Raw genomic sequence first — 15,741 nt, 5'->3', positions numbered from 1 at the left:
ACATTGGACGCCAAGTGATGACAAAAGATCATATGGCCTTATAGATCAAGTGAGCTAAAACTCACATGGACTTTTGGCCTAGATTAGCTAAGATTAAGTGCTTTACTCTGTGATGTGCAGAAAGATAGACAAGACATTTTAAAAAGTGTTCATCTGTACTGGAAAGGAAGCAGAGCTACTGTATTGAATATAGTTTTCAGTTTGGCAAAAGACAAACGACAAGAGCAACTTTTCCTTCCAGCATGAAGTAAGATGGCTGTTAAATGCTATTTGTTTTTATTTTTCAAGCACTAACTTTATTAACAAATAGTATCTGAATACAGATATGATCAACTACAAGCAAGTTCAGATCACTGTCTGAGAAATGCTTGCAACCAATATTTTGTATAAAACATATTGTTTACCTGAATATTAGTATCATTTTCAGCTTCTAAGCTGAAGAATGGCAGTAATCTTGTTCTTTTGATAAGATAAAATTCAACGTATAGCAAATACATTAGCTTAAAAAAAACTCCTTTGGACTAGCAATATCTACTATCTTTGAAATTATATGTTTTAGATAGCATTCATTTGAATATAAAGATATGAGTAAAGAGAGGAAAAGAGAAACCATAATGGATAAAGCTTTCAGCAAAAATTCTCCAATCAATAACATCAAATTTGAACTAAAAGAATATACATCAGTAAATCCCCAATAAACAGATCTTTTACAAGAGTGTAACAATAGAAAATGAAACATTTTATACATAAAGTTAAACACAACACATATAAAAAACATACCACACTTCTGTTTAACTCAAAATAGCTCAAACCAAAATACAATTTTAAAAGAACACAGGAGGACTGAAATTCTAGATTTACATCATAATGATTTATTATAACAATAAGGTAGTCAAACACTGAAAAACAAAAAGAACACATACATAAAAAGTAGAGGCTCCCAGGAGCCTGAATTGCTCACCTGGTTCAAGTTTGTCTTTCAAGAGCAATAAATTTATTAAGGAGTTGTCTAATAATTTGACTCAACAAGACTTAGTAGGACTATCTTTAGGATCATTTCAGTGATTGAAAGTTTCTATCTATTATAGTTTTCAAGATATTGGCTGAAAAAAAAAGACATTTTTCATCTTTCAAGGAGTCACCTGACAACTTTGATCCCTGAAGACTTTTGAAGGCCTTATAATAAGGGTCATTTCAGCAATTGAAATAATTATGCTAAACCTAATGGTTTTGGAGATATATGCGAAAAATTACTGTCTGAACCCTTATGTTCTATTTTTAGTAACGGCGGCCATGTTTTTCAACGGTTCAAAAATCCCCACATCAGTTCTATGCAGGATACCCCAAGGAAAATTCATACCATGTTTGGTTCCAATTGGTCAAGTGGTATCAGAGGAGAAGATTTTTGACAGAAATAACATTCAAAATAGCAAAAAACATCGAAAAAGGGCAATAACTCCAACATGGCTTATCAGATTATAATGAAAATTTGACCAGATAATTTCATCATGCTGAACTTTTATCCCAGTCAAAATTTGGCTAAACCTAATGGTTTTGGGAATATATGCAAAAAACTACTGTCTGACCCCTATGTTCTATTTTTAGTAATGGTGGCCATGTTTTTCAACGGATCAAAAATCTCTACATCAATTCTATGCAGGATACCCAAAGAAACATTCATACCAAGGTTCCAATTGGTCAAGTGGTGTCAGAGGAGAAGAGTTGTGAAAAATTGTTGACAATGACGACGGACACCAAGTGATGGCACATGGCCTTTGGTCAGGTGAGCTAAAAAAAGAGTAGATTAAAGCTTTACAAAAAAAAAAAATATTACCCTGAATAAATGACGGGGTTTTGTTTTAAATTCTTAATATTTCTGAATATAAAGCTTTACCAAGTGCAGCATAATACAACCACAGCAAGTTGAACAATGTTCGCTTAGGGCAAGTGTGGACACAATATAAGTTTTTAACACACTTACACACAGGGGCTTACAGTTCATTATGGACACAATATTGCAAAATATTTTGAAATTTAATTAAAGAACAAAGTTCTGCTTAAAGGTGCTTTCATGAATCATTTTGTACTTCATTACCTCAAAAACTGTATATAAAAATAGTAAATTTGCTAAGCATACTTCTTAAAAGCTCATGTAGAGGCTGGGATTTTCAAAAAGAATCCAATTTTTAGGGTGTGGCCCCAATTTGTACCCCCCCCCCACGCCATAGACTGACAATGCTTAATGTTATTTGAACTCTGTTAAACATTCTGAAACAGAATTATATAAGAAAAAATATAGAAAAGGGCTGTCAAAGTTGACTGAGAAGTAAAACATCAATTTTAAACTAGACATTGCCGGGGCTTATACCACCAAAGCATATTGAAACCTGTACATTTGGGGTCCAATGTGGACACAAGATTTATATTGGACACGATTTTTATGGTGGATAGATTCATCACTTTTATACACACACAACTTCGCTGACATTTCTAAAACACTCAACTGCAAACCACAGTAAGTAACATCTTTTTGTTGTAGACACTGTATAACTGCCAATTTTCTCTAAACATAGATTCCTGACAATATGCACCGCCCAATATAATAATTTACCACCCCATTAAGTTTCATAAATATCTTTAAGTCCTCGAGGAGAGTTGCAGACAATGCATCTGACAAAGTTTCCTGAAAAAGTATAACAGCTGTCATTACTACAATTTTTGCTCAAACATAAATTTCTGATAATATGTACATCCCAATAATCTAACACTCCATTAAGTTTCATAACAATCCTGCAAGTCGTTGAGGAGGAGTTGTAGACAACACATGAAACCAAGTTTTCCTGAAAAACGGTTCAACAGCCGTCATTTCTACAATTTTTGTCCGAACATAAATTTCTGACAGTATGCCCATATCCATGTAGTTATATTACATCCCACAAAGTCTCATTACAATGATGAAAGCTGCTAAGAAAATAGATTAAGACAGACAGACAGGGTGAAACCTATATACCCCCAAACTTTGTTTGCAGGAGTATAATAATCATCTTTTTTACAGTAATTCTATTTTAAAGAACAAAGTTCTCCGAGCAGCAAGTTACAATTTAACAAAATTTCATGAAATTTGTTCCACTGGAACTTAAGTTATCACATGAAAATGAAAAAAAAGACAATGCCGGCGACAACATCATCATAACATAGTACGACTACAATTTTTTGGCCCCTTGCAGGTCCGGGTGTCAAAAGAATAGGCCTGCAGCAGCGCTAAGCTTGTTGTAAAAGGCGACTGAATAGTGCTCAGGAATATAGCTGGGGCTAGGTGCTCTGCCCACAGAGCAACTGGGTTGTGTGCCCCAGGTGGTAGAATGGGGTACCCCTGGCGTGTTGCATGCTGGGGTTGTCAGGCTATAATACAGAAAACCTGACCGCAAACCATAGTGGTGCACCGTGTTGGGAAAGATGCCACGTTCCTCGCACGTTAAAAAACCCTGCTGTGGTATTTGATAGGAGTAGGAACCTTTGCACTCCGCCACAGGAGGCTAAATTGCCCGACCTTACCCATCCCTCCCCTTTTCTAGTGGCAATCAAAAGTTGTAGACTCTATTATCCTTGTGTCCCATTCCATTTTTCATTTCATCATCATTTCATATTCATTTTGTTTTGCATTTCATGTTCATCGTCTGAATATACTGAAATACTGTTGCTTGGACATTAAACCCCAACAATCAATCAATCAATCAATTGTTTGCTGTCATATTAAAATTCTTCAGTTAGATACCCGTCTAATTACACCTTCTTAAAACTGTTAACTTTTTTTAATAATAAGCACAAAAACAGTAATAAAGTTATCATCCTTAATCAACTACTTTCTACTTTAAAATGTACACCATACATATTGTGTTCGTACAGTGACTTATAAAAATACAAAGATAACCAACAAAAAAAAATGGAATTTTAGGCCAAATAAATACAAGTTTAGTTTCTCAGACTATTAACCAAAAATGATCCAAAAATAAATTTACCATATTCTAAAGAAGTAAATAATCATACTGGTACATAAAGTTTTAGGGTACCTTAGAGGAAGTAAAAATAGTCTGAGAAACCAAATCTATGAACTGACCTCTTGTGCATAATCATGTATACATATGTGATTTAAAGACAGGTACAAAACACTGTCTGTGACCCGTATTTATAATTCACACTGATTGTTCTGAAAAAAGTGATGCATACTAACATAAAACAAATATCATAACACAATTAGCAGTAAAAATAGCTACTAAGTTGTAAATACACCATTAAATACAGAAACCCTCACACAAAATCAACTGTATCAAATTTACAAATTCTGTGAACAAAATATCAAGATCCTGAGATCATATTGTACTATTTTTATTTTCAAATGAAAATTTACTACTGGTACATGTTTTTGTTGGAAATTAAAACTTTTGGTCTGATCCATCCATGAAAAACCACAGAAATCTCCCCCCCTTTTCAGTTCAATCATTTACATTACAAACATGACAGATACACCTTTGAAACTATGTGGGTCAAAGATGATCACAACAAAAATTGAGTTTTATCAGATCTCTGGTTTAAAAGGAGACGACTATGGATTATGGATGCCAGGTGATGGCATAAAATATGACAATTAGATCTAATAATTCAATTCAATATTGTCATTTGAAATTGTATACATTGTAGTTTTACCCCAAAAAAGAAAATATAAGACAGTATGAAAGATGAAACACTAAAAAAGTTGCTGATAAAATGTAACTACTTAAGATGAGATTTATAGTTTATAGACAGGTACAAAACACTGTCTGTAACCCGTATCACTTGATAAAAAAAGGCTTTTCTAAAACATACTAGTCTTGTTGGATCAGAAGGGAGTCATTTTAATGTACATATATATATGTTTATGGATAAACTGTCCTCTTTTATTAAATCATGAATCAAACTATGACTAAAGAGCAATACATGTGCAAAAATAAAAAGCTATGCTAGCACAGCATGATACAACCCAGTGGTTGAACCCTGAACAGTTTGGGCAAGTGTAGACACAATATTAGTTTTTGACACACTTAATTATAGGAACTTATGATTTATTATGGACACAACAACTGGTATGGCCCTTAATTCTAAAATGGTTAGGGCTATAACCCCAAAAATCAATACCAACTTGCCTTTTATGGTTTGTAAATTTGTTCTAAAATTTTATAAAGATCAACCTACTAATACTCAAGTTATCAAATGAAAACTAAGTGCCCACGTATACGACAACACGGATGACAACAGAACCATACCAATATATGGCCACAATTTTTTTGCAGTTGCATAACAATGATAATGCAATTCTAAAGTTAGCTTTTCTCAATATATTTGAATTTACTATAACTAAAATTTGTTATAGGAATTGGTTCTTGTGATAAAATTCCTATTTAAAAACTGCTTTGTCTTTACTTTCAGTACTCAGTACTTAAGTGAAAATTATCAGTGTAATATCTTCATCTCTATCAAACCAAACCAAGTCTGCATAGCCAATAGTTTGAAATATTCCTGTTATACATACTGTCTATGTTTTGGCATCTTTTGACAAGTTTGGACCAATTTTGGAGAGAAAAAAAACACGAAAAAATGTGAACAAAGCTCACTTTGTGAAATCCCCACTACCCTCCCCAGAAACAATATAGTATACCCAATAAGTGATCTTAAGCATTCAGATGGAAAAACTCAGTAAAAGGTGCACAATGGCATCATGTAATAAAGAATCTGTGAAAGTTTCATCAAATTCAATTCAGCAGTTTTAGAGATGTTGTTGGTTACAAGAGCCCCCCACCCCCTGGTCTACAAATTACAAAGTCCATACATCAGGAGACCCAAGGTCCTTCAGATGGAAAAACAAAAATGATGAAGCACAATGGCATCATGTAATAAAATATCTGTGAAAGTTTCATTTAATTCCAATCAGTGGCTTCAGAGTAGTTGAGGATTGGGATGGACGATGGACTGACTAATGGATGGACACCACGATCACTATACACCTCTTACCTTTAAAGCTAAGGGTATAATAAGCATGTTTTAGAAGTCAATATGAAGTGTAAACCTTACAAATTATAAACATAGCATAGCTCTATAAATAGCACCACAAAAATAAGGCAAAGCTATAACACAGACTTTATAAGATTGCTAACAATGAGATTCAATGAAACACAAAAAGCTGGAAACTGAAGTACAATTCAGTCTAAAAATCATGCTGGGGGCGATTTATCATCTATTTGATTTTTAACCTTTGGCTGCCTAGACGTAATTAGTATACCCTTTGAATAAATAAGGCAATGATTGTTTCCAATGTTGTAAATTTGGAGGAAAAAGGTTGACTGGTTGTATTGTAAAATGGTTTCTTAATTGAGAAGGTAGAAATGTTCCAAACCTTTTAACAGTAATACTTATTTAAGATTTTGTTGAAAATATTTAGCAAACTTAACTTTCATTCAAATTCCATTGTTAAAAACATCGTCTGTTAGGCATTCTGAAGGTTTTTTGGCCAACATATGTTGGGTACAAGTTTCTGCTATTGCACGATTCGTAGGCTGATCTGTACATAAGCTTGTAACAATACAAAAAAGAAACAAGTGCTAAAATGAAGGATGTAGACAAGTCCTATATAAAATACACTTTAGTTTATATAGGTCTACTTTAATTTACTAACAGCTGTGTCCATGTCTGGACCAGTACTTATTCATGTAGCTTTAAACTAAATGCTTAACAGAGCACAACTTGATACAACCATGAGCAGCTGGGATATACAATGTATAGGGAAACAACATTCTGAATTTTTTTACACATCATATTTTTACTGACACTGAATGAAAGTTTTCAAATAACTTTAAATTATTTTATTAAATATAAAAAAAGACATTTATAAAGTTAAAGGAAATGCTTATGTCTTATTCATTTTTTCTCCTTTACTTCTCTTTCCCCCTTAAAACAAAATCTTCCTTCTGTGGTATCAAACAGGTATGTGGTAACCTCATAAAATCAATTGTAGTACTATTTTATACAGATACATACACTAAAACTTAAATTATACAAATTTTAGTAAAATTTTACAATAATTTTGTTTGGACCCTTTTTTGCTCATTATTCTTTAATGGTTTAGGCCATATCCCTAGAAACTCCTGAAGTCAATACCAACTTTTTCTTTTGTGGTATGGAACCTTGTAAAAGTAATCAAGATCCACAAAGAAATATTCAAGTTATACAATGTAAAACATGGCGTCTTAGGACACACAACACAGATAATGGTGATAAGTCATGACAATGCAATATCATTATAGAGACAGCAAATTTTTCGTTGTAGTATAAAAAAAAGAATTGTTATTATGAGCAAATATTATGATATGCACTTCGCAAATCCTGCTTTTGAATTTTCCATGATAATAATGTAACAAAACTTTTGAGACGACATAATCCATGATCCATCTTTACTTGACAAAAGGGGATAAATCTTGATATGTCAGCACCATTGTATAAAATACGAACAAAATAAGGCTGAAACAACTGACCTGATTTCTTGTATAACTCAAGCACAACTCTAGAACCTGCCCTTGGTAAAGTTTTCACAGGAAATTTGAATACATTTAACAAATAAAATAAAAATTCTCTATCAACAGAATACATAAAGAATTTCTCAAACACATTATCAACATGGTGAATAACATTTACTAAATTTTGTAAAAATGGATATAAGTAGATATGAACCAAGTCAACAAAATCATCATTTTTGCTTAACTTTGCATGATTATCCACTACTTGCATGATTAAATCGTTAAGTATATTTAAATGAAAGGACTTATTTTGGATATAGCAATCCCGTTCAGAATAAAGGCATAAATTTGACAAAGTTTGATGTACATTTTCTGACTTAAATGTTGAACCATATCCCTTTCTTGTCACTTCATCTTCATAAATAAGTTTCTTTATCTTCATTTCTAATACAGAAAGACTTGGGCAGTGACAGGAAACTTGAGACCATCTATCAGAACACATGTGTGACATCAATGAAATTGTATGAATTTTATTGATGGAATCTTTTGGCAAGAGACCATATAAAAGGGTTGATGCACTTTCTTCTGTGAGAAAGTTTCCAGAGGTATATATTTTTATGTGCCTTGGACTGGACAAATGGTTTTCCAAATTTAAATCTTCTAGATATAAACCCCTGAAATATTGTCCTAATTTTACTAATTGCTTGATGCCAACTGCAGATAATGCTAGACCATTTTGAAGATTTTCAGCTACTTCAGGCCTTGAGTAGTTTGTTTGCTTTCCCAGGTTTTGGTCTAACTGTTCCATTTTTATCTGTTCATTATGATCATTTGGCTTGGTACAAAATATTGGTGACGACCTGGCTGCAGAAATTTCTGTTAGAGTTACCTCCCCTGGTGTGACTAGAATGTGTGACTGTTTAAGATCAAATCCATCAGGTACCAATCCTGCAATTAAAAAAAATCTTTAATATTTTGAATACTGTTATACATGTTACCTATTTTGTTGTTGTAAACTTTGTATCTAATCAAATGCATAATTTCATAGTAAATTGATCAATTGATCTGGTGTGTCCATTTCTACCAATCTACAATGTATATCATTCTGGATCATAGTTTTCCTCTTCAATATTATTTCTAATTAGTGGAACTTTTGTCACCTTCTTAAACTATAACTTTGAACTTCAGAATACAAGTAAAAGATGTGGAAAATGTCACATAACCCCTACAAAATTTGTTGAATGAAAATGTTTGCAGCCAGCATATTTACACTAGGCAGACACAAATAAATGTATTTGTACTGTTGAACAGATGGATGGACAGATACTATTACTATGTCCCTTTGACACTTAAAAAATTAAAGACGTCCCATAAACAAGACACTGATTTGTAAAAGTGACAAACACCCTATCATTCTATGGATACATACGAAATCTCCAAATTTATAAAAGATTCTTAAATTTTCACTGTTTGAAAACTTCAAATGAAGTTGTATTATCATGCTAGGAATACCACCACTCATATATGAAATTTGTATCACAAAGCATCCAAAATTGCTCACAATGTATGCCACTTCTAAATAAAGCCACACACCACATTGAAATAAATCCATCAATTGAAAGCCGAGATAACTGTGGCAAAATTTGGAGGGCAGGAATGATAAGACCATTCCAATTTGATGGTAAATTAGAGGAAAATTATGAAAAGTAGCACTAACAATGCAAACCATATACATTTTATGTACATGTATCACATTTGAAAAATTCCTTAGTTTTAAAACAAAAAAATTGGGGACAGAAGAAGGGAGAACAGTTAATCTCCAGAAGTTTTGGGCAATAAAATCTAACTACTGGCTTCAAGGAGCCTGAATCACTTAACCTGTATATTATGGTACTAAACAACAGTGTAATGTTGAAAAAATTGATCAATTCTAAAGATATCACTTGGCAACTGTCAAGAGGACAAACAGATGGATTAACATGTAACTTTTTGGAGGGTAATAATAACACTTAGGGACTTCATGCAGTGGGATACAAAAACTAGAAAAACTGTGAGCAAAGCTGACTTAGTGAACCCCACAGAAACCATATATAATAACCCATAAGTGACTTAAGCAATGAGATGGAAAAAAACAAAATAGAAGGTATAATAATATCAAAAAGAATGTTACATCATTTTCCATTTAGTGGTTTCATAAGAGTAAATTAGAAGAGGGTTCCCCCTTCATCAACAAATTTCTAAGTCCATATTTTGCAGCAGGAAACCCCAAAAATCAATCAAATGGAAAAAAACAAAATTGAAGGTGTGCATGGCATCATGTACATATAATGTAATAAAGTGAAAGTTTGATCAAATTCTATTCAGCAGTTTCTGAGGAATTGGAGATTAGAAGATCGTCGTCTAGTGGCCAACTAATTATGCAGTGGGAAACCCCAGAGTCAATCATATGGAAAAACATAATAAGAGGTACACAACGGCAGCATGTAATAAAGAATCTGTGAAAGTTTAATCAAAATTCATTCTGCGGTTTTAAATGAGTTGCATATTTGAACAGAGGATGGACAAGGACTAACAGACACTGTGATCACTAAATACCTTCCACCTCAAGAGGAGATAACAAATCATGAATCATTTACATTTTTGTGTCAAGCAAAACATTTAAGTACCATTCTGTGTAAGAATCAGGCAATGGGTAGCACATCATATTTCTCAATTTGGTCTTTTTTTGCCTCAAATATATCCAATACATCTAGAAACTAAAAAGCTATATCAATTTACCCTGAAGCATCTGTAACTTAGATATTTTTTGACTGCTTATATAAGAAAGAAGTGCTGGAAAATATTCCCGCCATTTTTTCATAGTGCATTTCAACTAAATTTGACGTATTAATATCTTAAAAAGGCAAATTTTACAAACATCTGGAGTTTATCAGGTATAAATACTTGGTTAATGCAATGAAATCTGTGTTTTTTCCCTTCATGTGCCACATCTTATACACATTTTGCTGATTCTTAGATGGAGAAGTACTTAACAAGCAAACTATGCAACAAATATTTTAGTCACTAAACACTGAGCTAAAACATTGATAACAGATCAATTTAACTACATTGGTTGACATTTCATGTTCATGGATGATGATGAAATATGCTGACATGTTCAAACATTAAAACTATTAACATTGCAACCATTCTATTCGAGCAGTCAGAATACATTGTAACATTATGTTACCAAAATGTGACCCCATTAGAAACAAAAGCATGAAATAATATTCTTTTTCTTGTAAAGGCAATTTTAGTGCACCAAAAATTTTGTTAGGAAATAAGCTAGAACTGGTAAAAATACATTTTGCTGCACTTCTAAACCTCCTATATCTGTGTTAATTCAATAACAAGCTAAACAAACAAATCTTTATCTGGTTTCTTCATATGCAACAAATAGGATAACTGGTACATTATTTTTGTTCTTCAATTCATGAAAGAAAAGCTCTATGGGCCATTTTTGTGAAGTCAGCCTCATATCTTGATCTACACTTAGAAATCGATGGTAAAGGAAAACTATAGACCAAACTTTACGACAAAAAATGATGACTTTTCATTCAGAATTGTCAACTTTCCTTTCACCTGTGGCAACATCCCTTCAGCAACTGAATATGGAGTGTTCATACCACAACTCATACATTATGCCAGGGCTTGCAGAAACTACGCAGACTTGGAAATGCACTAGAATTCTAACAAATAGGCTTCTGGAACAGGGTTATGTTGCTACACGATTGAAGTCATCACTACAGAAGTTTTCTGGTCGTCATCATGAACTCGTGGATTGTTACGGTGTATCCATCTACGCCATGAAAACTGATTTGTTCAACATGTCATAGTTTTCCTTTCCTCTTTCATCTACCATGGACTAGACTTTTTTATGAGCAACTCGGCGGGTGTTTCTAGAAAAACAGAGGACACTTACCCTACCGGTGCACCTGGTCCATGCTCCCAGTTTTTAGTTGAGTCTGAGTTGCTCATTTGCTTTTGTTGCTATGTATGTATGGTTTTAGTTACTTTATGTTCTTTGTTGTGTATGTCTGTTTTCCATGTCTGGTCTTTGTCCCTGGATTACATTCTTTGATTACTGCTACAACCTTGGTTCCCTTGATGACTCTTTCTATCTAAACAACAACCAAAACATGTCTAGACCTGCTTCATTTTATTATACTTGTCAGCACATGTGTCTTCAGCATGTATATATAAACACTAAGCAAGCTGAAGTACCAATTTCCTAATGATAACTTATTACGCTGAAAAAAATGACTACGTTTAACATGCTAAAATTGTAGGAAACTAACAATACCCACTGCAGACTGTTGAACCCTGTGTATTTGAGAACCTATGCAGACACACAATTCATATTACACAGTCGAAACAATTTTTATGGGGGATAAACTAAGCACTTTTAACACACAAATTTGCCATTTCTAAAACACCTAACTCCAAACCTCAGGCAATATTATTTTTTGTTGTTGACAACACAATGAAAGAATAAAACAGCAAATTTACTTAAAACATAAATACCTGACAATATGCACATCCTAATATGGACATCTAACATTACATTGAGTTTCATTACAATCCTGCAAGTTGTTAGGGAGGAGTACCGGACAACAAATGAGATCAAGTTTTGCTGAAAAACACTGAAGTTCAACAGCCGTCATTTCTACAATTTTTTCCAAACATAAATTCCTGACAGTATGCACATCACCATGTGGTTAAATTACATACATGTACCACAAAGTTTCAAAACAATGATGCAAGCTGATAAGAAAATTGTTCACAGACAGGGTAAAACCTATATCCCCCCAAACTTCATTTGAGGGGGTATAATTCACCAATTTTTATTCAAGAAGAGGAGGTGCACATCTGCAGTATGTATATAATCACTTTTCAAAGTTACAAATATTTTGCTTAAATACTTTAGTTACAGATTACACAAATTATGTACTCATAGGAGCCACTCCTAGACCTGCTTCCACTGTTGGTGACCCAGGGAAAGAGTAGAAAAAAAAATAGAGTTAAGCACATTTGTACATCCACGTCTTGAAAAGATCATTAAAATTTTGAAAGGCAGGACATTTTATTTAAATAATATATCTTGAAAATCTCAGACCAGAACAAAAACTTCCAAGCTATCAGTGCATGGTACATGTCTTTGAAATTCTGTTCTTTTGAGATGTGATTCTTACCCTCAAGCCCTAATACTGGTTTATCTGGGTGGTGACAAAACTCTCCAAGACTTGATATGTCTGAAGGAAGGAGTTTATTCCATTCGGCCTCTTCATATGACCTAGGTTGAATGCTGAGTGAGACATGTTGCTGGTCTTCCAACAGATCAGTCTGTGAGATAGCTAAAATTATTTAAAAACTATCAAATACCTTAATTTTTTATTATCTCACTTATTTCATTTTTACAGGAAGCCCAAATCAAGCATTGTGCTCACAAAACCTCCCCATAACAAGACGCTCCCAGGAGCCTAAATCGCTCATCTGTTACTATTTTTGCCCTTCAAGGGCTATAACTATAACAAGGAGTTCCCTATAACTTTGATGACCTCATCCTTTGAATCATTTCATCAATTAAAAGTTTATTTTTTATCACTGTCTCCAAGATATTGGACAAAAATTGCAAAAGAAGTCAGTATTAACCTTTCAAGGGCAATTCATGTAATTCTAACAATGAGCCCCCGTGCAGGTCCGGGTGTTAAAAGAATAGGCCTGCAGCAGCGCTAAGCTTGTCGTAAAAGGCGACTAAATAGTGCTCAGAACCCTAGAAACACAGAAAACCTGACCACAAACCATAGTAGTGCACCGTGTTGGGAAAGATGCAATGTTCCTCGCACGTTAAAGAACCCTACTGTGGTATTCTCCCGGAGTAGGAACCATAGGGCTCTGCCACAGGAGGCTAAATTGCCCGACCCTACCAATGTCTCCCTATTTCCAGTGGCAATCAAAATATGTCAACCCCATTATCCTTGTGTCCCATCCCTTTTTCATTACATCATCTTTTCATGTTCATTTTATCATCAATTTCATGTTCATCGTCTGAATATAGCTGAAATATTGCTGCTCAGATGTTAAACCCCAACAAACAAACAAACAAACAATGAGTCATCCAACAACTTCAAACTATGAAGACATATGTAGGTGTTACTATAATGATTATTTCATTAATTGAAAGTTTTTTTCTACCTATTATAGTTTTCAAGATAATGGCTGAAAACTACAAAAACTCATTTTTCACCTTTAAAAGGCAATAACTCTAAAAACTTTGACCCAATGGAAATTTATTAAGACCTTTCAAGTTGAAGAGGAAGGTCACATTAATTTTTAAATATCTCTTTTAGTTTTTGAGATATCCAAAAGATGCTGATGAGTTAAGTTTGTAAACCACTGAGTAGTTTCAGTGGAGAGGATTTTTAAAGAAAAGTTAACAGACGATGAAGACAACAACAACGGACACCAAGTGATCAGAAAAGCTCACATGGCCTTTTAGGCCCGGTGAGATAAAAAAGAATCAAATCCTTAATTCTTTAAACAACGACTGTTATATTTTTTCAGTCTATGAAGAAATAATCTCAATCATGTGGTGCACACTAAATAACATGTATAGCAGGTTATTTTCAAGTTGAAAAAATAAAAAAAAATAGAACAGTCATTCTTCATAATTTAATTTAAGTATCTAAATTCATGTAAATGTAGTCATAGAATTCCAAACTGAAAGAGTGCATTCTTCAGCACTCAAGATCATATCCTTTTCAAAAGACTGCAGGATAGTCAACACATGTGCTTAATATACACCCAAACCCTACACCCATAAGTACAAAATGCATGTGTCATGCACACTCTTTAAAGAAAGGGTATATTAATAGCAAGCACTGTGAGCTCAACGGTTATTACAAGACATTGTACATTTTTATATCTTGATATCCCATTACATTCCCAAACATGCAAACAAAAAAAAGTTTTGACCTTGAAGTAACAAATACATTGTTGTACATGTAGTCACACTCCTTGCTGAGAAAAAAACAAATAAAATCATACTTGTGTGTGTGTGTGTGTGTGTGTGTATATATATTAAAAATAACTTTTTTTCTGACATTCTTGAGTCATTTAAATTAAAAGAAAAGAATAAAGTTTGATATACATATACATGTATGTACATATCTTCCTTAGCTGTTCCACTGGCTTACCCGCCTCTGGAAAAACAATTAGCTTCAATGGTACATTGGTAGTATCCAAATCAAAACTGCATCAAACTCATTTGATGTTTTGTATACAATATTTCTGCCATCTGTGTAGAATTTTTATACATGTATTTCTGGAATCCGTACAAATTATGAATTTGTAACTACAAATGTAAAAGGATATTGCTGGAGCTGCTTGTGAGATATGTAAGGTGAAGCTCATAGTGTTTGCTTGTATTGACAATGCCTACTAAATATAGTCCAGATACATCCTATATTAACAGTATAAAGTGACATCACAACTCATCTAAGTTAGGATAATGGAATTTATCCCCCCCCCTCATTTCGAATTAATAAGAAAACTTACCAATAATAAATAAAAGTGAAGTTAACAACACAACAATAAATGTAAAAAGCACAATATTGGTAATTCTTATCCTCGTGGTTAGGCTTTTGGTCTGTGTTAGCATAAATTTTTTAAGATCCTGTTGTGAATTTCATTTTACCAAAACTTTCAGTAAAATGCTTCATGTAGACTGAATAATTTGGACAGTTTTCCTCTCCTAGAATTCTGTAAAGGTGCATTTTGCTCGAAATTGCAATGTCCTAAATCATAACATGTTAATATTGACTACGTGACAGAGCAAACAAGTTGCATGTCTAGTTTTTTGACGACCTTCCCTCAATCGCAACTCCTCAGCCTTTCTAGTTACTTTTAGTGTCATGTAGGGGAAAAGACCGAGAAGTTCCGATTGGACCTTCCTGAATACAGGTGGGAGATATTTTTTATGCTTCACGTCTGGTGAAGGATTTTTTGCTCAGATATCGCACTTAGATCTTCCAAAAATATAGTCACATTTTCCTATTATAACTATAACTAGATGCACACTTTAAAATAGTACAGCTATTGCGGCTGTGTTGAAAAAAAAACAACACATGTACCTATCTTAACTATAAATGACTATTTG

The 15,741-nt window shown here is 33.5% G+C and overlaps 1 protein-coding gene across 1 annotated transcript; it reads right to left on the bottom strand.

Moving 5' to 3' along the window:
• Window positions 1–259: 259 nt before the first annotated feature.
• On the bottom strand, window positions 260–15,474 carry LOC148601901 (2-phosphoxylose phosphatase 1-like). Its single transcript, XM_088556955.1, has 3 exons — window positions 15,141–15,474; window positions 12,776–12,937; window positions 260–8,492 (listed from the first exon to the last, which is right to left on the bottom strand). Exons 1-3 carry the CDS (start codon window positions 15,241–15,243, stop codon window positions 7,378–7,380), a joined length of 1,380 nt encoding a protein of 459 aa, XP_088413081.1. The 5' UTR covers window positions 15,244–15,474; the 3' UTR covers window positions 260–7,377.
• Between the last annotated feature and the right edge of the window lie 267 nt (window positions 15,475–15,741).

This window comes from Perna viridis, chromosome 12 (genome assembly GCF_037379345.1).
Source record: "Perna viridis isolate PV_CMFRI_1.1 ecotype Kerala chromosome 12, ASM3737934v1, whole genome shotgun sequence".
Taxonomy (NCBI): Eukaryota; Metazoa; Mollusca; class Bivalvia; order Mytilida; family Mytilidae; genus Perna; species Perna viridis.
The sequence above is the reverse complement of the archived record's forward strand: the minus strand, read 5'-3'. Positions and strand labels throughout refer to the sequence as shown.